The sequence below is a fragment of the Toxorhynchites rutilus genome, chromosome 3 (genome assembly GCF_029784135.1).
Source record: "Toxorhynchites rutilus septentrionalis strain SRP chromosome 3, ASM2978413v1, whole genome shotgun sequence".
NCBI lineage: Eukaryota > Metazoa > Arthropoda > Insecta > Diptera > Culicidae > Toxorhynchites > Toxorhynchites rutilus.
The window spans coordinates 329766776-329791063 of record NC_073746.1 but is presented as its reverse complement, the minus strand read 5'-3'; the positions used below and the strand labels follow the sequence as shown (position 1 = coordinate 329791063).

The following is a 24288-nucleotide window of genomic DNA, read 5'->3' as shown; positions in this document are numbered from 1 at the left end:
TTACTCAATTCACAGTCCAACGCTGCAGTTAAACAGATTACATTAAAGCGGCTGTTGCGATAAGTCAAGGAAATTGGTTGATAATAATATTCTCTTGATATACTGTGATATCAAGAGCATTTTAAAGATATAGAACTTGTTCTTGTTCTTCAAATCGAAATAGATTAATATGACAATGAATTTAGAGTTAATTTGTCAGAAAACGGGGCCATAAACATGAGTTGCAAGAGACATTTACTACAAAGGGCATTCAATATCAAACAGCAGAGGAATAATAAAGCTTTCTGAATGCTTTTATGCAATGAAAGGCCGTTATTCACCTCTATTCCGGAACCCGAACGAGTTTGGAAATCCGATCGAGATCGACTTTTCGTTCTGCAACCCGAAAGAGATCGACTTCTGCATTTTGAAACCCGTCCGAGATTTAAACCCATTCGACATATGCAAAAGTAGCAGCATTGTCTTGACCCAAACGTCAAAATATGTCAAAATAATTCATTCGTATTCATATTACTCTCTATCACATCAACATGTCCGAATGCAGTTTTAAATTGTTGAAAAATTAATGAAAATTATTACTTGGTGTGTCAAATACTTTGAACACGTATTTCTCACCATAACTTAACTATTTTTTTGTTATAATTTTCCAAGTTTTTCTGCTGAAACTACCCAAGTGTAGGGTTCTATGCCGAATAAAGCGTACCTGGAATATGAATAACTTTGACTTTTGAATTGGATTGACCTGAGGATAGAAGATCCTTGATTGTAGGAAGAGAGATAAGTGTGAACGTTCGAGAGCAGAAGGACGCGTATATCGAGTGAGTGAAAGAAGTGGATTTAACGAGAAATTCAAGGAGCTAAAAACGACGTCCCAGCAAACATTAAATCGTATAATTTTGCACGTGCCAAGTCTTACAAGAAATCCGAATAAATCATAATCGCATATAATATCAATCAAAGTATGTATCGTGTATATTTGAAATCGCATAAAATGTAAAAAGTCGATTTTAAGTACCATTATCAAATTAAGTCGCAATTAGGTATAATAAACATCAATTTTATGATGTACATTGTCGTAAAATATATTTAATCCGCATCATATGCGTATATTACGCTGATGCAGTTTGTGTATCGTATAATTTAAATCGATTGTACTGTAGTGAATCGTGTTGCATGCTGAAGAAAATCATGAAATAGTGAATCATATTAGATCCTAATAAAGATCATATTACATCATATTGAAATGTCAATGAAATGCTGATGCACTCGAAAGTTTTAACCGCTGTTGAATTAAATTTCAGATAGCCGCGCGAGATAGCTGGTGGATGATAATCCAGACGACCGGAGTTCGAACCCACATCGGAGCAGTTTTCACCAAACATCAATCTGTGCCATTTTAAACATTCATATTCCACTCCCAACACAAGTCAATCAAACAATTATTATTTCTGCAAACATAAATACTCATATATAAAAATGGCGATTCGTGAGGCTATAATAAACATTTCACGAAAATATTTTGCGCCATTTGTTTTTTTTCTATGTCTGTAATAAATCGTATATGAGTATGGCAAAAGTCGCTATTATAGTCGGTCAAAGTTGCATATTCATCCAAACAAATTCGGTAAGCATTTGCCATGTATGTATATGGCCTCCTCTATTGCATGCATATGCCAGTTAGGCGCATTATATGCCAACCAAATTTTAGGGCATATGATGTTATATATACGCTTGTTATGCGATTTCATGTTTGCTGGGGTTTGAGACCCGGACGAACAGTAAGCCAGAAAAGCAGGCGAAGTAATTACACCTGGCGACGAGGATTAAAGGTATTTCTCTTTTTTTTTCAAAATGACGTGTTTGTTTGTATCGTGTGCCATATGAATAAAATGGCCGCGTCCGATTGAAGAAATTCGAGTTTTAGGTTAGGTGAAATGAAACAGAACGGCAAAGAAAACACATAATAATTTTCATGAAGCGACGCCTCCAACCGGCGACTAGTGACAACCCATTTATGTGAAGTAGAAGTCTGAAGTCACAAGCTATACAGTAGAGGCTCGAAATTGAGTGACAAGTTCACGGATTATCAGAGTTTTAATATAATCGAATCAATGTTTTGAAGAGAGCTTTGATTTATAATGTCTTAAATAAAGCTGAAAAGTAAGACTCCGGCAAATGTGATATTGTTGAAAACGTTCTAGCGTGTGAGGGTTTACCGAATGATTACCGTGGCTAGAGGGCCCGGTGTAATTTAAATATTCTAGAGTTGCCTAGAAAGATGACCGGTGCCAGCCGGTGTAGATATGACATTCTAGTGTGTGAGGGCCTAGAATGATGACCTTGGCTAGGGGGCCCGGTGCAAATTTGAGATTCTAGTGTGTGAGAGCCTAGAATGATTACCGTGGCTAGGGGGCCCGGTGAAAATATGAAATTCTAGTGTGTGAGGGCCTACACTGATTACCGTGGCTAGGGGGCCCGGTGTGAACATGACATTCTAGTGTGTGAGGGCCTAGAATGATCACCGTGGCTAGGGGGCCCGGTGTAAACATGACATTCTAGTGTGGGAGGGACTAGAATGATTACCGTGGCTAGGGGGCCCGGTGTAAACATGACATTTTAGTTTGTGAGGGCCTAGAATGATCACCGTGGCTAGATGGGCCGTTGAATATTTCAGAACCTGTTGTGTGTGTGAGGGTCTAGCAAGAAAATTTAGTGGGAGGCCTGCGATGAATTGATGCTCCTAGAACGTGAGTTCATGAAATACGACTAGTACCTTGTATGTAACCATTAGGCTAGAACTATTGTGAATATATATAAAACATTTGACTGGAAGAATGAATGTGTTCTGTTCTAGATCTATTGTGAATCAAATTGAGATTTTTTTTGGGTGGAGACCTAGTGTAGTTGGTATATACCCTTCTTACTGCGCTCAAAGGTCGAGAATGTTAAGTTTCACACCCAACATTGCCACAGGTTTCATCTTATCTGAAGTGACCGTGCAAAAAAAAATCTCAAATGAGGCACAATAGGAAGTTATTTGAACTCGGTTGAAAATAAATAAATAAATAAATAAAAAAGCAAGATAATAAAATACTGTTTATGGTTTCAGATGGATGAGAGCCGTCCGATTCCGATGTTCCGTTGTGAACAGATTGAGAGCGGGAAGTTAGCCAAAGAGTGGCAAGAATGGAAAGGATCGTTAGAATATTACTTCGAGTCATATCAAATCACTGATCAGAAACTCATGCGAGCCAAGATGCTACATTTTGGCGGACCACAACTCCAGAGAGTGTTTAAAAGTTTGGAGGGAACCGAGGATTTTCCACTGGTGGTGCTACAGAAGCCTTGGTATGATGTAGCAATCGACCGTCTGGAGCAATACTTCAAGCCACGTAAACAGGATGTACTGGAACGTCATAAGCTGCGGAACATGCGGCAATCGCCAAATGAACGCTTCGCCCATTATGTTCCGACTACGGCAACAGTTAATGGAGTGTGGACTGGAGAAATACTCTTCGGAGGTCAGGAGCAGTATTGAGGAGATGATGCTTATAGACGTCATTGTTGAAGGATGTACATCACAAGAACTGCGACGCAAAATTCTCGAGAAAGACCAATCACTTTCTGACATCGAGGCGCTGGGAGCATCCCTGGAGAGCGTTCGTTTCCAGGAGAAGGAGATGAATGTTACTGAAGCAAGAGATCGCAACCAGATCGAAGTGTGCAAAGTTCAGAAAACAACCAAAGCTGAGCGGAAGCAGGATCGCGTCATCGATGGGTTCTTCGCCAAACCAAGCAGAGTCGACAATGACGAAATGAGAGTTCTGTGTTATGCGTGCGGTTTTTATGGACACACATCGCAAGCTCCAACATGTCCTGCAAAAGGAAAAACTTGCCGCAGATGTCAAGCTATCGGACATTTTGAAAAAGTTTGCCGGAAGCGTCCCGGTATGCATCAGACTTCGACATCAGCCAGGAAGGTGCAAGCTGTACAGAATATCGATCACAAGTCTGAGGCGGATGATCAAGTGAGCAAAGTTTATTATACTTTTCATACAGGGAATGAGACCAACGTGTTTCAATGTACCATCGGAGGAGTCACGGCAGAGGTATTTGTTGATTCAGGATCAGATGTAAATCTTATTACGGCGAAAACCTGGGACGAACTGAAACAAAAGCAAGTGCGGGTTACGAAATGTGAAAAAGGAAGCAAGAAGATCCTAATGGCGTATGGGAGTGGAAACCCCTTGGAAATAATTGGTACGTTTGAAGCAATTGTGGAAGTGGGCACACGCTCGACTAATGCCGAATTTATTGTTACAATGAACGGTCAGCGGAATTTACTAGGAGACGGTACTTCTAAGCAACATAAAATCTTGAAAGTTGGGTTGGAAGTCGATCATGTTGCTGAAGACGGAAAAGTCGTAATCAAACCTTTTTCGAAGATATCGGACGTTCAAGTTCACATCCAGATGAACCCAGAAATTACGTCGATTTTTCAGCCGTTACGCAGAATTCCCATTGCTCTTGAAAGTGCAGTTAACGAGAAACTGGATGAATTACTGGCTAGGGATATAATTGAGAATAAAAAAGGACCGGCTTCGTGGGTTTCACCATTGGTAATCGCCAATAAAGCGAATGGAAAGATCCGCCTTTGCGTGGATTTGAGACGTGTAAATCAGGCGGTTGTACGTGAGCGACACCCTATGCAGTAATCGACGACATTCTGGCTAAGATCGGAAACGGCAAGATTTGGAGTGTACTTGACGTGAAGGATGCGTTCTTTTTATTAGAGCTTGATGAAGAATCGAAGAATATTACAACCTTCATTACGCATCGCGGGCTTTACCGATTTAAACGTCTTCCATTCGGTCTTGTTTCGGCGCCGGAGGTATTCCAAAGAACAATGGATGAAATTTTGGCGGATCGCGAGGGCTGTTATTGGTACCTTGATGATGTGGGCATCGAAGGAAGTACTTTGGAGGAACACAATCGCCGACTGAATAGGGTATGAAGTGTACTGTTTGAAATGCACGATTAATAAATGCTTTTGAGTTTCGTTATACAAAAGTGTTTTTTTATAAATCCTTTGTTCTAGGTTATTGAAAGATTCAAGGAGAGAGGAATTGTCCTGAATTGGGATAAATGTAAGCTGTGGGTTACAGAATTTGATTTCTTGGGTTACAAGATCAATAGCAACGGTATACAACCGTCGGCCATGAAGAGGGATGCTGTGATGTCTTTTCGTCGGCCATCTAACGAGAGTGAGGTAAGAAGTTTTCTTGGCCTAGCCAATTATATGGGAAAGTTCATTCCCAATTTAGCTGAAATCGATGAGTCATTGAGGAAACTGACGCAGAAGAACATCAGGTTTCATTGGGGTGAAGTAGAAGAGCTCGCATTCAACAAGATAAAAAACTGTATAGCTAATGCCAAGTGCCTCGGCTTCTACAATACTCAAGACGAAACAACGGTTGTGGCTGACGCTAGTCCTTTTGCACTGGGAGCGGTACTCATTCGAACTGATAACAAGGGAGAATCTCGTGTAATCTGCTACGCATCGAAAGCACTCACCGATACTGAAAGGCGATACTGCCACACCGAAAAAGAAGCGTTAGCATTGGTGTGGAGCGTGGAACGTTTTCAAATTTACCTGATCGGTAGATAATTCAATCTGGTGACCGACTGTAAGGCATTGACGTATCTGTTCACGTCATCATCACGACCATGCGCTCGCATAGAGAGATGGGTGCTGCGTTTACAAAGCTTCCAGTACAAAGTTGCCCACATTCCGTTTTGCCTGCCAAGATCGGGTCGATGAAATGTCAACAATCGACCTCAAATGCTGCCACCTTACAATCGAGTTATCGACCTTTCATATGCATTCATCGAACTTGACGCCACTTTTTCGCCAACATGTGCAAGGCGTCGACCTGCTTGCAGCGCTGCTTCCAGCACTGCTTGCTGCTTGTTTGTATTGGTTTGTTATTGAAAATGAAAAGGAAATACATTGATCGATTTTAATAATTTTATTGAAAAAAAATAATAAAAAACCATGTATAATAAAAATAATGTATATAATGGAATCGGTGCATCCGGGTTATCTGGATTGACGATTCAAATCCGACTGAGTACATTGATGAATACCTCCTTGCCCTTGATGACACAGATATGTGGCTGAGGAGGATTCTTCAATGTGCGTTAAGCACGGGATCTCCGATGGGGAAAATTGCTCGAAATACTATCGATGGCCAGGTCCTGCTGCTGTTGCTGTTGATGCTGTTCCCCGGAATAGCACCCTGGACTTAAAGGATACTGCTGCGGGAAAGCTGATGCTGTTGGCTGGTGTGACAGAAGAGGAAATAAGCAATGTGATGATGAGGGAAATCATCTTTCTCACTCGCCGATTGACTGAGTCGGATGTATCCATAGCTGAAACATGATTAGTATGTGAAAGCAGAAATGAATTCCCTACTCACCAGTTGTCCGGATCCGGATAAAAATGCGAACATTAAAATTTCATGCGATTACGTTCGCTTACCTCGCCTATTTTCATTCTACTATACTACGGAATCAGTGCATTCGGGTTCCTCCGGGGTGGTAATTCAGCTGAGCAAGTTGATAAATACCTCCTTGTTGTTGGTTTTTCGTGTCTGAAGAGGATTTTTGAATGTGCGCGAAGCACGGAACCTCTAATGGGGAAAGTTCTTCGCAATACCATACCATGGTCAAATTCTGCTGCTGCTGCTGTTGATGCTGTCCCCCGGCATTGCCAACAGGGCTTGGAGGTTACTGCTGCAGGAAAACGGATGTTGTTGGCTGCTGTGATAGAAGTGGAAATCCGCACTGTGGTGATGGGAGAAATCATCTTTCTCACTTACCGATTGATGGAAGCGAACGAGTCGAATGTATTCATAGCTGATAAGACAAGATAAAATAATTAATAATTAAAAAGCCGAAATATATTTCATACTCACCAGTTGTATGATCCATTTGTTTTTGTTTGAGATGACAGTTTAGCGGAGTGGAAAAAAGAACCACCAGTGATTTGGTTTGTTTAATTATTCAGTATTTTCGACTAACGAACTATCCGCGTTGACGATATTGGGGAATAGGCATGACAGTATGGATTTGCAGAAGGAATGAATACACTTTTAAAATGAAAATTATGAATAAACATGATTTTTCCTTAATCAAATTAGTACTCTATGTAAGTGAAAATCATCATTGGCTGCAAGTGGTGAAAAAACGTCATAAAAAAATATGTTTTGAGATAATTTTATATTATAATGACAAGTTTTTTTGAGAATATCTGAACGTCTATAGAAAATAATTCAAATTAGGGTCATGACAACGTACTTTAAGTAGAAAAAATTATGCCAAGAAAAAAATTTCATACAAATTTTAGCAAATATAAACTGATTCGGGCCGACTAATATGATAGAGAATAGTTTGCCTCATACAAACTAATGCCGTATCTAGATGTCGATACCTAATCGTCGTCATCGTGAATAGGTAACAGCGTTACGGTCGTTGTTAGGTCGATGTTTTTTTCGTCGATTGGATTGTGGGCACAATTGTATGAAATTTTTTTCTTGGCATAATTTTTTCAACTTAAAGTACGTTGTCATGACCCTAAATTGAATTATTTTTTATAGACGTTCAGATATTCTCAAAAAAACTTGTCATTATAATATAAAATTATCTTCAAACATATTTTTTTATGACGTTTTTTCACCACTTGCAGGCAATGGTGATTTTCACTTACATAGAGTACTAATTTGATTAAGGAAAAATCATGTTCATTCATAATTTTCATTTTAAAATTGTATTCATTCCTTCTGCAAATCCATACTGTCATGCCTATTCCCCAATATCGTCAACGCGGATAGTTCGTTAGTCGAAATACTGAATAATTAAACAAACCAAATGGCATCACTGGTGGTTCTTTTTTCCACTCCGCTAAACTGTCATCTCAAACAAAAACAAATGGATCATACAACTGGTGAGTATGAAATATATTTCGGCTTTTTAATTATTAATTATTTTATCTTGTCTTATCAGCTATGAATACATTCGACTCGTTTGCTTCCATCAATCGGTAAGGTAGAAAGATGATTTCTCCCATCACCACAGTGCGGATTTCCACTTCTATCACAGCAGCCAACAACATCCGTTTTCCTGCAGCAGTAACCTACAACCCCTGTTGGCAATGCCGGGGGACAGCATTATCAGCAGCAGCAGCAGAATTTGACCATGGTATGGTATTGCGAAGAACTTTCCCCATTAGAGGTTCCGTGCTTCGCGCACATTCAAAAATCCTCTTCAGACACGAAGACTCAACAAGGAGGTATTTATCAACTTGCTCAGCTGAATTACCACCCCGGAAGAACCCGAATGCACTGATTCCGTTGTATAGTAGAATGAAAATAGGTGAGGTAAGCGAACGTAATCGCATGATATTTTAATGTTCGCATTTTTATCCGGATCATACAACTGGTGAGTAGGGAATTCATTTCTGCTTTTCACTTACTAATCATTTTATTTTGTTTCAGCTATGAATACATCCGACTCAATCAATCGGCGAGTGAGAAAGATGATTTCCCTCTTCTGTCACACCAGCCAACAGCATCAGCTTTCCCGCAGCAGTATCCTTTAAGTCCAGGCTGCTATTCCGGGGAACAGCATCAACAGCAACAGCAGCAGGACCTGGCCATCGATAGTATTTCGAGCAATTTTCCCCCTCGGAGATCCCGTGCTTCACGCACATTGAAGAATCCTCCTCAGCCACATATCTGTGTCATCAAGGGCAAGGAGGTATTCATCAATGTACTCAGTCGTATTTGAATCGTCAATCCAGACAACCCAGATGCACCGATTCCATTATATACCTTATTTTTATTATACATGGTTTTTATTATTATTTTTTTCAATAAAATGATTAAAATCGATCAATGTATTTCCTTTTCATTTTCAATAACAAACCAATACAAACAAGCAGCAAGCAGTGCTGAAAGCAGCGCTGCAAGCAGGTCGACGTCTTGCACATGTTGGCGAAAAAGTGGCGTCAAGTTGTTCGATGAATGCATATGAAAGGTCGATAACTCGATTGCAAGGTGGCAGCATTTGAGGTCGATTGTTGACATTTCATCGACCCGATCTTGGCAGGCAAAACGGAATGTGGGTGCCCACACGTCAGGCCCGTCGAATATTGCTGATGTGTTGTCACGTTTATCGGTATCCGTACCCAAAGCTTTTGATGAAGCTGAAGAACTGATGGTTGGTGAAATAACCTTTTCTGCTGCGTCCGCAGTCACCCTAATGGGCACCTTACACGATCAAACTGATTGACAATAAGTGTCTTCAATATCGTGACAGCTAGGCTTTCGACATCCGATCTAACCTCAATCAATATTTTGCCACCTTACACGGTCAATATCGCCCTCAACCCGAGACAACGAAAATATCCGCGATGGCTAGTGGCGACATTCGTGTTTGGGATCCAAACTATTCTCCATCAGATTAGAAGGCTAAAAGGCAATTTTCAATTGGTAAAATTTGAATGAAAATATCTACTTGGTATTATTTAATTAGTTGAAGCGCGTAGTCCTAACTCTAACTTAACCTATTTTCTATGAATTTTCAGATATTCCTACTAAAATTTATTATTATTATATAACGTCAGTTTCAGATACAATTTTTGTATGGGATTTTCTCACCACTTGCAGAAAAAAAGTGATTTGCATTCACATAGAATACTAATTTGATTTGGAAAAGTTAATTTTCATTAATAATTTACACTTTAAAACTCGTTTTTCCTTCTCAAAAACACATCATAATACTCGCTTCACTAATACAGACTGATCCTTTCAGTTTCAGGGATGCCAGATTATTTTAGATTTTAGATTTAAAATATATTATCTGCAAGCAAATGTTTTTATTCGATAAATAAGACTATGACAGTAGAACCCTGATTATCTGTATCTGTATCTGTACCTCGATTATCTGTATCTGTATCTATTTCTGTATTGATAAAATATAGTTTCTATGTTTAAACATCATCCCGACTATTCGTGGATAATCGGGATTCTACTGTAACTTCAATTAACACGTGATTTTTTTTCACCTGTGATTTTCCCAGATCTTCTCATTCTCCAAATTTTATAGCGGAGTGTGAAGAAACACACAACTTAGACCCCGCTCGCTAGCGCAAAAAATGACATTCACTCTCTCACCATGTTACGGACAGATGTTGTTTATGCGTAAAAGCAATAAAGTAGGAAATTCCGTAATAATAAGAGTAGATCATAGGTAAGGTCATATATATTATTGTTAGCTTAGGAAAGCGATGTAAGCGCTGCAAAAAAGAATAGGCTATAAAAAGCAAGACAAAAATATACGTTTTTAAAAACAAGACCTCCAAGCGAGGTATAGAAATGTTTAGAAAGGACCAATGTAAGGCAATTAAAAGATGTAAGAGCTCAAGTGTTTTGTTAGGCTAGAAAACGCTTGTAGTTCGAAATTATTGCCGGTCATAAATTCAGAATGGACGGATATTTAGATAGCGTCCGGTAAACAATTTAATGCATGCATCATTTAGGATGCATTTTTATTACCCTTTTCCATCCCTAGCTGCGCTCAGCCAGATACACCAGCAGGGTGTAATCAAATAAAAGGATGTTATTTTAGAGCGAAGGATGGAAAGGGGAAATCCAAGAATAAGATAGGCGCACCGACGAGGTGCTATAAACTTAAGGTATTTTCTTAGGGTAGTGCAGCCGTCTCAGACTGCACGTTACCATACGCTAGAAGAAGGGACAAGGAAGGTAGATGATCTAAACAAAACCGATATGTTATCGGTTTTCAAGAGAGAGAGAGGAGATGTTCCTCGTCAATCTTAGTTTAAGGAACCATGTATATATTGTGAAACTTTTGAATAAATTTTTTAGTATTGTAACAGAACTCACGCGAAAGCGTTAAAATTTTTCTTTCAATAGAGAAATTTTTCATGGTGGCTCCAGAGAGGAGCAAGTTTTTCCTTTTATTTAAGTACAAAATGTGTTAATTTGCGAACTCTTCTCGGCAGTGGATGCCAGAGGTGATGTTCGTGAAATCTTCTCAGCAGTGAATGCGAGAAGTGTGAATTTGTGAATTCTCAAAGGCAGTGGATGCCTAAAAAGTGCATTTCTTTCGCGAATTTTCCTAAGGCAGTGGATGCCTAAAGAGTTTATTATTTTCGCGAATTTTCCTAAGGCAGTGGATGCCTAAAGAGTGTATTATTTTCGCGAACTTTCCTAAGGCAGTGGATGCCTAAAGAGTGTATTATTTTCGCGAACTTTCCTAAGGCAGTGGATGCCTAAAGAGTGTATTATTTTCGCGAACTTTCCTAAGGCAGTGGATGCCTAAAGAGTTTATTATTTTCGCGAATTTTCCTAAGGCAGTGGATGCCTAAAGAGTGTATTATTTTCGCGAACTTTCCTAAGGCAGTGGATGCCTAAAGAGTGTATTATTTTCGCGAACTTTCCTAAGGCAGTGGATGCCTAAAGAGTGTATTATTTTCGCGAACTTTCCTAAGGCAGTGGATGCCTAAAGAGTGTATTCTTTTCGCGAACTTTCCTAAGGCAGTGGATGCCTAAAGAGTGTATTCGTTTCGCGAACTTTACTAAAGCAGTGGATGCTATATACACACATAAATATATGTTAATTCAAGTACCAGAAGGCAGTTATTATAAATATGACCAACTGCCGCAGCAGCACGTGGTCGTGGAGTTAGAAGCAAGAGGTAGCAGCAGTATCCTCGGCACAATCGGAGAGACCATCGCTAGAGATACCAGGAACTGTCAACCAGCGGAACCAGAAGCAAGCGGTGGCATTAGATGCAGCAGCACCAGCATTGGCACTATCAGAAGTGACAAGAACAATCCGAGCCAGAAGGTTTGGACCACTCAAGAACCAGTCGGCACCAGCAGCAGCAGTAGTATCCCAGCACCAGATGAGTTAATCGAAAAACAGGTATAGAATTAATCTATATTAAGAATTATAGGGGTTGCGATAGCAACCATGGGAGTTTTTAAAATAGGGGCCAAGAGAGCAAAGAAATGATAAAGGAATAAATTCGTACGGTCAAGTGAGCCAACATTAAAATATAAACAATAAAATTAGTAGGAATATGGAAAACACATACAAGATGATTACCACTAAATACTTCACACGTAATGTGAAGGGTCACTGTCACCTATGTCACGAGTCTGATGAGGAACAGATGATTTATTGTTGCGAGTGTGAGCGATGGTTCCACTTGAGTTGCACTAATCTAAAGCAAGCCCCTCTAACGGGTGATCGGTGGATCTGTGTCAAATGCACAGATCTAGAATATAATTATTCGAAGAAAGTGCGAATAAGTGACTTAATAGGAATACTCGCTACTAGCATATATCCTAGTGGGTGGGGAAATTATTATAAGGAGGATATGCCAACCAAGCCGCCTCCATTTAGGGTAATTAGTGAATTGCATAGGCGAGTAAATGGCAATTCTGAATCTGAGTTTAGAAACTCAGAGGAATGCCATCAATTAAAAATGCCTCCTCCTTGGAATCCTGATCTAGTTGATTGCAGGAGGAAAGGTAATGATTCAGATGACAAAGTATTTGAATCATCTAAAGTAACCAGATTAATTGCACCTCCTCCGTGGAACCCTAAGTTGGCTAGGTATATGAGGAGGAAAAATGACAATTCATCTGAGTCAGAAGATTCAGATGATGAAGACAAACTTGAAGTGATACAAGTTGAAATGAATGAAAAACTAGGAGATGTTAGTCCTCAGAGCGGTGAAGATGGCTGCTCATTCCCAGTGAGGAAAGAGCCATTTAAAACCATATCAGTCGCAAAACGCGAATCTGATTATGAGAATAGTTTGCCCGCAATAGGCAAAACGGGTATCATCACAGATGTATGGGCTGTGATAGAAGAAAATACGAAAACCTCCACAGAAAGAGGAATTATGGCGGAAAAGAAAAAACCATGCGTGATGCATGAAGTCAGGGCGGATGAGATATCTGCAAATAAAGAAATAGCGGATTCCAATAATGGAAACGCTAAAAATTTTAAGATAGAAAAACTATCTATCAACCTTCAAGATCCAGAATGGGAAAGGCCAGCTACTGGATTAATTAAGAATTCTGTTGCAACACTGATTGTTGAACAGAAAATAAAATACCCAACTGAAAAACGGTTTGAAGAAATAGAACCACCTGTAGCAGTAGAGGAAGTAGTCCTCAGAAATAGAACAAAAATATTAGCAAAATTTTATTTGAAGACGAAAGCCTGGCGTGAAGGTTTTAAAAAATTCCTTAGAAGTGCAAAGTTCATCCCAAAAATTGGGAGCCAATGTAAAACCAAAAGTGTTATCATCAAGATGGATGATTCATCACAAGATGCTAACATACAATTTGAAAACTCAACAAATATAGAGATTTGTGTTATTGAGCCTCCGAGGAAGGTAGCGCCAGAAATAACACCAAAGGAATTGTTTATAAATGAATCTTCATTTCTTCCAAGGAGAAATAATTCCCACAATAGAAAATCATATTCAGTCGATAATTATAGTATTGGAAATCTCGATAAATACTGTACCCCAGATTACCAGTATCCTCGACGTCGTATCAAAAACGACTTCCACTCTGTAACCGCGAGTTACACTATTGTACCATCATTAACGAAATATGATGAATATTCTATTTTGCAAAATTTGTGACATGTTGACAATATTTAGTCATAGGGCGACACATATAAAATAATGCGATCGTTATAGTTAAAAGCCATAGATTCGTATAAAATAGGACTACTTATAATTGAAAATTATGGCTCTGAATATCTTTCAAATCTTTAGAAGACTGTTTCCTAAGTATTAGGGGCGTCTATTTACCTGTATGACAACGAGAGCAATACATCTTGAGTTAGCGCAAGATATGAGTTCGGATTCTTTCATTATATGTTTCCGCAATTTGCAAAATTATGGCCCAGATAGGGAAATTATTACCGTAGATCAAAACTATAAACTCTCTAATATAGAGGTTGGAAAGTTTGTTTTTCAACGTTTGTAATATGTTGATATTCTTTATATCTATATAAAGTATAGAAAATCTTAAGCTTGATAAAATATGAAGACGAAAATCTTAAAATGGAAATTTAACAAAACTGTTAACTGAATTAATTAGAAAAATATTTTTAGGCAAATGATTTGCTTGAAGTTCAGCAAGTGAGCTGCTGAAAGACTTTAATACAATTTAAGATACAATTGTTTCGTTATAAAATGGACCCAAGAAAATGATAACTTGTAAGGTCCAAAATATCAATTAGAGCAAAAATGAAGAGACTGTCCGGTCAAGCGTCAAGCATTTGGAATGCTCAAAACATTACTCTGATGGGTTAAAAGTATAGCAAGTATTCTGCTGAAAAATATACATTGACCACTAAAGAAAAAATTATGGCGCAGCAAGTGATATGCTGAAGCCAGTTTCTATACGAATGATTGGCTCAAAGCTCAGTAAGTGAATTGCTGAAAGGAGCGATATCAACTGTGAATTAGTTGATGGTAGAAAAAATTAAAAATACAGCTATGAAGAATTTGGAAGACTGATTTGTTAGCAAGTGGATTGCTTAACCTTCAGCAAGTGATTTGCTGAAGGGGTCAAAATCAAAAGTTTCTTTTTTAAGCAAGTGAATTGCTTAAAACTCAGCAAGTGGATTGCTGAGAGTAACAACATCACCAGTAAGTCGGTTGATGAAATACAGCATGTGAGATGCTGAAGAAAGATTTTTTGAACAAGTGGTTTGCGAAGCTCAGCATGTGAGTTGCTGAGAATATGATCAATGCATTATTCAAATGACTATTAAAAGCATAGCTTCCAGTCTTAACTGAGGGAAAGATTGGAGATGGTTAACTATACAATGTAGATGACATTATGAGTTATTTGAATACAAGTAACAGGAAAAAAAAAATTGAATGAAATTTTTAAATGTATTTCAAAGTATATCACACTATGAGAGCATGAGTTGCATGCATAAAGAAAACGACTTGAAAAAGTTTATGTGAGCTACGATCAGTCGTATTATATGATTAGTCGGAACAGTTACATGAGAACTGAGGCTTTAAAATTGGATTTAGTATTCAGAGACAAACTTTAATGTTAATACTTGCTGAAGGAACGGTAATTGTACTACCAAAAGATTAGCACATTGACTAATTATTTAAAAAGGATGTTTTGAGAAAAACAATATCAGCAATGTAACAAGACAACTAGCAAAAGGATGTTGGATTCAAGATTCCTTTCTTGGCAACGAGATAACTTAGCATTAAAATGGAACGTTGTGTTTGATGAAAGAAAATCTTATAAGAGAAAAGAAAATGTAATTTGCATTTCCTTTAATGGAAAATATTATATAACACTGAATCTCAATGCATAATTTTCCAAAAAGAAACTTGAAGTTAGTTTATATAATTAACGGTTATATCAAATTACTAGTGAGAGCAATTATTCGAAATTTACGAATGTTTACGATTAGTTTGCATAACTGTATGCAGAATAAAAATGAAACAAAAAATACTATTATTAATAAAACAAATAATAAGTTATGTTTTCTAGTATAAACTTGTAAGTGTAAGTGTAAGGAAAAGATAATAATGTGAGTGAAATCAAATCACACAATAAAACACAGAATAAAGCGATACAGCTACAGATGGAAATATGTTCAAGCAAATGTATATGATTTAGAACATGTAGAACGACTATCAAAAATTTAAATTAAAATGTAGAAAAGAATGATAATACTGAAGAATTTGGTAAATCTATGGAGTAGATTTACGGGGTCCGGAATGTTACGGACAGATGTTGTTTATGCGTAAAAGCAATAAAGTAGGAAATTCCGTAATAATAAGAGTAGATCATAGGTAAGGTCATATATATTATTGTTAGCTTAGGAAAGCGATGTAAGCGCTGCAAAAAAGAATAGGCTATAAAAAGCAAGACAAAAATATACGTTTTTAAAAACAAGACCTCCAAGCGAGGTATAGAAATGTTTAGAAAGGACCAATGTAAGGCAATTAAAAGATGTAAGAGCTCAAGTGTTTTGTTAGGCTAGAAAACGCTTGTAGTTCGAAATTATTGCCGGTCATAAATTCAGAATGGACGGATATTTAGATAGCGTCCGGTAAACAATTTAATGCATGCATCATTTAGGATGCATTTTTATTACCCTTTTCCATCCCTAGCTGCGCTCAGCCAGATACACCAGCAGGGTGTAATCAAATAAAAGGATGTTATTTTAGAGCGAAGGATGGAAAGGGGAAATCCAAGAATAAGATAGGCGCACCGACGAGGTGCTATAAACTTAAGGTATTTTCTTAGGGTAGTGCAGCCGTCTCAGACTGCACGTTACCATACGCTAGAAGAAGGGACAAGGAAGGTAGATGATCTAAACAAAACCGATATGTTATCGGTTTTCAAGAGAGAGAGAGGAGATGTTCCTCGTCAATCTTAGTTTAAGGAACCATGTATATATTGTGAAACTTTTGAATAAATTTTTTAGTATTGTAACAGAACTCACGCGAAAGCGTTAAAATTTTTCTTTCAATAGAGAAATTTTTCACACCATCACATTGTCAGTTTACTTTGAGGTTTCGATTTGTATCGCGAAAAGTACTGTATTTTGCTATTTTAGGTACAGTAATTTACATTTAATGCGACATTTTTCTAATTGGGCAGACCTGTATGCGACACGTTTAGTTAGACATTTTTGTAAACATCGAGTTCGGGCCCAAATTATGGCCCCACATTGAAATTCGCCGCCAGACGTCGACGCTGTACCACTCTCATCTTCAATGTCCAATTACAGGTCAAATCGCCTCCAATACGACACTGAGTGGTTCCTCGGCATGTCGCATTAAATGTAAATTACTGTATCAGTTTTCCAAACCAAAAGCTTTCATTTATGATTCCTACAATTTCAGAAGTTTATGAATTTTAATTGCAATCGCAAAAAAAGACTAACAAACAATAAATGTCCGCTTGCAAATCTGGCAACTCAGTCTGGAAGTCCGTGAGGTAAAACGTCATCATCATGCATCCATATGAAATGTCACGATATTGATGCCCGAAAATCAGAAAATCCGGATTTCTGCGTTGTCGGCCATGTTCAGCTGTCATTATGCTCTCAAATGTCATCATATTGTCAATAAATTTGACCGTGTAAGGTCCGCTTAAAGTGGCAGGAAATTCAGGACGTTAACAGAACAGATGAACTGATGACCCGAATTGCTGAAGCTTTGGAGTTAGGTGGAGCTGACGAACTGCCGTTGCCGTATAGGATGATGTTCGCTGAGTTATGTTTTGTGGATGGAGGTTTGTTGCGGGTTGATCGAATTGTGGTACTTCAAAGCCTTCAGCAAAGAGTGCTGGCGCTCGCTCATGAGGGGTATCCGGGAGTCCGTATCATGAAAGAACACTTGCGCGCGAATGTCTGGTGGCCGAAGATGGATTCGCAGGTAGAACAATTTGTGAAAACCTGTCGCGGATGCTCGTTGGTTTCGACGCCAAATCCTCCGGAACCAATGATGAGGAAGGAGCTTCCGGCTCGCGCATGGGAACAAGTAGCAATCGATTTTCTGGGACCTCTTCTGAAGGTGAACATCTGCTAGTATGCGTCGATTATTACAGTCGATACCTAGAGGTCGTCGAAATGAATGATATTTCAAGTGCTTCCACCATCAGAGAATTGTTGACCATTTTTTCACGTTACGGAATTCCTGAATCCCTTCGAGCAGATAACGGTCCGCAGTTTTCGTCCGCAGAATTCCGAACATTTTGTGAGGAATACGGCATTCATTTGGAAAGTACGATACCTTACTGGCCACAAATGAATGGCGAAGTAAAGCGGCAAGACCGTTCTATAATGAAGCGGCTAAAGATAGCGCAGGAACTCGGGCAGGATTGGCGGAAGAAACTTCGGAATTTTTTGTTAATGTATCATGCGGCCAAACATTCAACTACCGGCAGAGCACCATCAGAATTGATGTTTGGTCGCCGTACTCGTACAAAACTGCCTACTGTCCCTTCTGTTACTGGTTCCGATGAGGCAGTGAGAGAACGCCATATGGTGGAAAAAGAAAAGGGGAAGAACTATGCTGATAGCCGGCGAAGAGCAAGACCCAGCAGCATAGAGGTCGGAGATGTAGTTTTGGCAAAGCGGATGAGAAATGAGAACAAGCTCAGTTCAGAGTTTTCTCCAGAGGAGTTCATAGTTGTGAATAAGAGAGGAATGGATGTAACCATTCGCTCAAGTTTAACTGGGAAGGTGTTCAACAGGAGTGCTGCGCATTTGAAGGTCTTACTAAAGGGTACAGGTGATTCAGAGGAACTGGGTGAAAAATCACATGAGGATGAACAAATACCAGTGCCGGTATCAAGCGCAAATAAGGACGCGGTGAACTTGGAAGAGTCAGTTATAGATTTTAGTGAAGAGAACGTAATAACAGGATCAAAGAGAAATAGAGTTGAGCCAAGTCGTCTGAAGGACTTTATTAAATATTGAGATTAAGCCTAAGGTTCAATGATATTTTGGTTAATCTAATGAAGGGTAGGGGTGTAGGGTTCTATGCCGAATAAAGCGTATCTGGAATATGAATAACTTTGACTTTTGAATTGGATTGACCTGAGGATAGAAGATCCTTGATTGTAGGAAGAGAGATAAGTGTGAACGTTCGAGAGCGGAAGGACGCGTATATCGAGTGAGTGAAAGAAGTGGATTTAACGAGAAATTCAAGGAGCTAAAAACGACGTTTGAGACCCGGACGAACAGTAAGCCAGAAAAGCAGGCGAAGTAATTACACCAGGTAACCATTAAGAACAAAGAAATGGTCTTAAATTAGCACTGTATCCTCATATAGAATACTGAATAAATGCTTATTTCGCGCTCTAACCCAATATAGCGTGGATATAATGCTAAAAAGGCGAAAAATAGGGCTCTTTCAATACTGCTTTAAAAAAAGCATTACTAAAGCTTACTTAGGGCTAATGCTTATGACAGACATACAACTGTACTAGCGTTGTACTTCAAAAATTGTATGTCTGTCACCATGTACAGCGGTAGAACCATGCAAGCAACTCGGTACAATCGCTGTACCTGTACCGACCTATTTTACCACTGTACATGGCTGCAGTTGTATACTTATGACAGACTTACAACTGTACTAGCGTTGTACTTCGAAAATTGTATGTCTGTCACCATGTACAGCGCTAGAACCATGCAAGCAACTCGGTACAATCGCTGTACCTGTACCGACCTATTTTACCGCTGTACATGGCTGCAGTTGTATACTTATGACAGACATACAACTGTACTAGCGTTGTACTTCGAAAATTGTATGTCTGTCACCATGTACAGCGCTAGAACCATGCAAGCAACTCGGTACAATCGCTGTACCTGTACCGACCTATTTTACCGCTGTACATGGCTGCAGTTGTATACTTATGACAGACTTACAACTGTACTAGCGTTGTACTTCGAAAATTGTATGTCTGTCACCATGTACAGCGCTAGAACCATGCAAGCAACTCGGTACAATCGCTGTACCTGTACCGACCTATTTTACCGCTGTACATGACTACAGTTGTACTGTGTGCAGCGCCATAGACGGATAGTGGTGGGTAGCATGAACAAATCGTATCAAAACACTTGGCAAACAGTCTTTTCACTAACTTTCTCTTGAGTTAATAACTCAGAGTGGAAATTTGCTTGTTGTGTTTGATAGTTAAGACGATAAATAAAAACCTTTTTCATTGAAATATGTGGTGAAAATTGGAAAAATTCTGATTGTCAGTTTGACATACGGTACAATCAGGGGATAGTAACTTCAAGCAAAAAAGTGGGACCGATTCGAGATTGCTTTTATGTAAACAATGAACTTTTTTTACACTCTAAAAATCGCACCGACTTGCACTGACAACTGAATGATATTGTCAATTTGTGCGAGATGCCTCAAAACAGCTGGGAATAAATATTGTTTATATACAGTAAGTTACATTTAATTCGAAGTTTAGATTATTGGACAGACCTGTAATGTGACACGTTTAATTGGACATTTTTGTAAACATCGAGTTCGGGGCCCAAATTATGGCGCCACATTACAGTTGCTACCAGACGTCGACACTGTACCACTCACATTGCCAATGTTCAATCACAGGCCAAAATCGCCTCCAAAGCGAAACTGAGTGGTGCATCGGCATGCCGTATTAAATTTAAATTACTGTATTATATTGTTATTAATTTTCGCATCATAAGCAACGAACACACATTTATTTTCCACTTGCAACAGTATTCACGATGATTGGATGGATGGATATACGACTTCTACATGCATATAGTACGACTATTGTCATGCGTATATACGATTTACTACAGACAACAACAAAAAAAACCAATGGCGGAAAACGTTCTTGATAATTATGATGATTATTATAGATTTTTATAAATTCATGTATGTTTGGAATATTACGTTAAAAATTATTTTTCAGTCCGAGTATTTCCGGTTTCAAGAAAAGTGAAAGTTAAAGATGCTTTTTTTATTTTTAACTTTTATGAACGAAAGATTATCTGTTTACCGGTCTTTTGCGTTTTGATAAGCATAGTTACAAAAATAAATTAGTTCAACTTCGTCATTCAATTGCATTAACTCAAAACTGTAAACATGAAATTATGAACTTGACAAAGCAAGCTGCCAAGTATGTTAACCCAACAAACATTAAATCGTATAACTATCGTATACAGAGCATCGAATATCTGATATTTTGGGTGGTATATGATGCGCCCAAATAGCATATACAGTAAGTTACCTCTAATCCTCGACATACCGAGGCACTACTCAGTGTCGCATTAGAGGTGATCAGTCTTCGGAAAGCAACGTGATGCTGATGTGCAACTTTTTGTTTTTCACCCAGTTGAACTCTCACTCCTTGCGCACACCTGCGCCCGGACGAATCAACGCGCACCGAAACAAAGTTGAAATGTTTACTTTCAACACCGTTCGCTTTAAAGTTCGAACATCCTTTCTGCACCGTATCCTTACACCGGTGTATATGTCCAAATTTAAACTACGCTCGAATCTTGTTTGTCTGCTTTGCTTTCTCTGTAGAGGCGGTGCGTATGGGGACGCGCTGTTGTTTTTATGCTTTGATTAGAAGCGGGCGCTAGAATTTGATGTGTATGTGTGTGTGTGTGTGTGTGTATATAGAATGAGACGCGCATCACACAAATGAGAAGAAATGTTTAGTATCTGAGTTCTGCGCCGGGTACATTTTGCGCTGTCGTGCTTATGAATATTGTGCTCTTCGCACCAAGATAGAATAAGAGTTTTCTTTGAGTGCGCGCTGATGAGAATTAAACTTAAGCGCAGTGCTGAGTTTGTTTTCTGAAGACTGCAGGGTTGCGAGAACAATACACTAATTGGTCATATGTCGCAATTCGTTTCTTTATATCAATGCACGCATTGCACTGAATATTAACGAGAGGCGTCTTCCGTGCACCGCCATCAAAGACGAATGAACTCTCTGAGTTTCAAGTGTCTTTAATTCAAAAGAAGAAGAAGAAGAAGAAGTGCATCGCCATTCAACAAGCATCAAACACGCGTCTAACAGATGTGCACAGTTGCAGTGCTAAAAATGAAACATCGCGAGAATGACCGTTTATAAAAAATCGTTTCTCGACTCTCGGTCAAAACCGTCAACAAAGTTTCTAAGTTCTAGGTTTTGCGCAATGAAAACAAGCTACACACAAAAAACCAAACACTGATGTTTAGAAGCGACCTATAATCATTTGTACTCTCTTTTTTCGATTGCTTTGCCATAACTCAGATGATTGTGTTAATTGCAATGTCAGATGCACTTCAAGGGAAATATTCGCTAGCGTTCACAGCTCGAGGGGAAACATTAAACACAAAACGAGCAGAATAAGCGACTTTTGTTGTTTCGGGCACATAAATATTCTGAGAATTTTCCTCAGAGAAGATGCAATACTTATACGCTAGCGACAGCTTACTTACTATGCAAGGGTGGAGTTTATTTCTCTTTTAGTTATCCCCCTTCGTTGTTTCTGTTCTAGCGGCTGCATAAGTTACCCGTTATAGACTGCTCTGTTCGGGAAAGCATACAAATGGACAAAACAAATGTATGGAAAAATGGGAATGCTTCCAATTCAATTTTAATCATATACAGACTATGGGATTGTAATGCATAGCATATCAAACAAAAAAAATCTTAGAAAGTTTCCAATTCGATTGGTATACAAAACGTTGAAATCCGTTCGTAGCAAAAATAGTTATTAACGTTAACTTTATTTCATAAAAACGTGACCTGTTTTCTGATTTGGCACCCCTAATGTAAGACGTAGTCCTACGTAAAAAATCTAAAATTGGAGGTGATATACATACATCTAAGACACATTACTTGTATGATGTGTATAACTGGCATATGCATATGAAATTGGAGGCCATATACATGTATATGAGGTATATGATGTAATATAAACGATAATTATACGATTTATTTTTTTCCATGATGTATGTATATCGCCTCCACGTTTGCATGTATGGGCTGGCTAGGCGCATCATATACATGTAATTTATATTAATCATACTTGTATGTTTGTGAATATAATCCTCAAAATAAAATCATTACACTAAACCTTCGTTTCAATCAACTTATACAGTAACCAAATCACGCAATAAACATCAAGAACTGCTGGGAATCTCTTATCAATATTTGTTCAAATTTAAAAATGTGCTTAACTCCAGTTATGTTGACAACTTTTATGCATTCAATTAAATCGTACAATAAATCATATATAAACATAAACATTCCTACCTTTCATCCTTCATTAAACACCTCGTAGTAGAAATCTGTCAATATGCATACACTCTACTACGAAACATAGTGGAAAAAATTATATTCGTCGATGTAAACAAGCGGTGAAAAAGGAGACACTTTTCGACGAGTGATTTGTATGAAGTTCCACTGCCGTGCGTACAACCCAAGGCGCCTAGAAGTATATCCTAAGGTGGGCCAACTTGCTAAAACCACTCTTCAGCCATCTTGGAAGTCTACTGTGTTTTGTTAGTAAACAAAACACAATACGCTAGTGCCGAAGCTCGCTCGTGATCAGTCTGTCTCTTTCACGCTACAGGCAAATAATTTTCCTTCTGCTTTCTTCCGTACTGTTTTCATATACCGCTCCCCTAACCAACTTAGTGACGAAACGGCCTCACCTTAGGATATACTTCTATGCGCCTTGGTACAACCAAGACGGGTCTATGGTACTAGGTGAGGCCGTTTCGTCACTAAGTTGGGTAGGGGAGCGGTATATGAAAACAGTACGGAAGAAAGCAGAAGGGGAATTATTTCCTTGAAGCGTGAAAGAGACAGACTGATCACGAGCGAGCTCTGGCACAAGCGTATTGTGTTTTGTTTACAAACAAAACACAGTAGATTTCCAAGATGGCTGAAGAGTGGTTTTAGCAAGTTGGCCCACCTTAGGATATACTTCTACGCGCCTTGGGTACAGCGCAAGTACAGTTGTATGTCTGTCATAAGCAGGAGTACGACTAAAACGTCAAATCACTCATATTGCCAGTGTACCCAATATTGCTGCGGTTTACTGACATTTTGGTTCAATGAATTACTGTTGTGTACAACTCGGTGCGGTTATATAGTCGAATAGTGGCTAACTTTAAACTCCATGTTAAATGTGAACACCTCCATGTGAAACCAAAATATGAATATCGCTCATGCAGTTAGAATAAAGCAGCGCATTTTTCGATTTCAATCCTCGTAAATGATATGTTGATAAACAAATGACGTCATATTGATTTTGATTTTGGGTAGCCTATATTCAATTGATGTCTAACCCCTGGTCATAAGTATTACCACTAGTGACCACTCCCTCTATACGTCAAGACTTTCACACCGTTGCTGTCATCTGCCATTGAGTTATCTTCAATCGAGTATCGTGTTTGCAATCTTTCGCACCCGTATTTTTCGCGTTTCAAATTTTCGTCGTTCGCGGCTGGAGTGTTTTCTTTTGCATTCGCAAAAACCGGATTACATTTGTTCAAATTGGAATTACGTGCTGTTGCTAGTAACTAGTAATATAATCGCAGCGGATTTATTAACAGATCGGAAGGTTCTACACAGCCCGTGTGGAGGCGCAAGGTATTTCCAGTTATTCTAGTACGAGATCTAT

General features: G+C 38.8%; 3 protein-coding genes across 3 annotated transcripts in view; all 3 read left to right on the top strand.

Annotated features, from left to right (window-relative positions):
* The first annotated feature begins 7782 nt into the window (after positions 1-7782).
* On the top strand, positions 7783-8951 carry LOC129775100 (uncharacterized). Its single transcript, XM_055779361.1, has 3 exons — positions 7783-8005; positions 8065-8499; positions 8556-8951. The coding sequence occupies exons 2-3, from the start codon at positions 8468-8470 to the stop codon at positions 8845-8847; spliced, it is 324 nt and encodes a 107-aa protein (XP_055635336.1). The 5' UTR covers positions 7783-8005; positions 8065-8467; the 3' UTR covers positions 8848-8951.
* Positions 8952-17571: 8620 nt separating this feature from the next.
* Positions 17572-18588, top strand: LOC129774579 (uncharacterized protein K02A2.6-like). Its single transcript, XM_055778341.1, has one exon. It carries the CDS (start codon positions 17572-17574, stop codon positions 18586-18588), a length of 1017 nt encoding a protein of 338 aa, XP_055634316.1.
* A 5441-nt stretch (positions 18589-24029) lies between these two features.
* LOC129775088 (ATP-dependent Clp protease ATP-binding subunit clpX-like, mitochondrial) overlaps positions 24030-24288 on the top strand; it is a 36348-nt gene continuing 36089 nt past the window's right edge. Inside the window, exon 1 of the mRNA XM_055779342.1 lies at positions 24030-24257. The gene's annotated coding sequence lies outside the window, so the exon portion shown is untranslated. The remainder of the gene's footprint in view (positions 24258-24288) is intronic.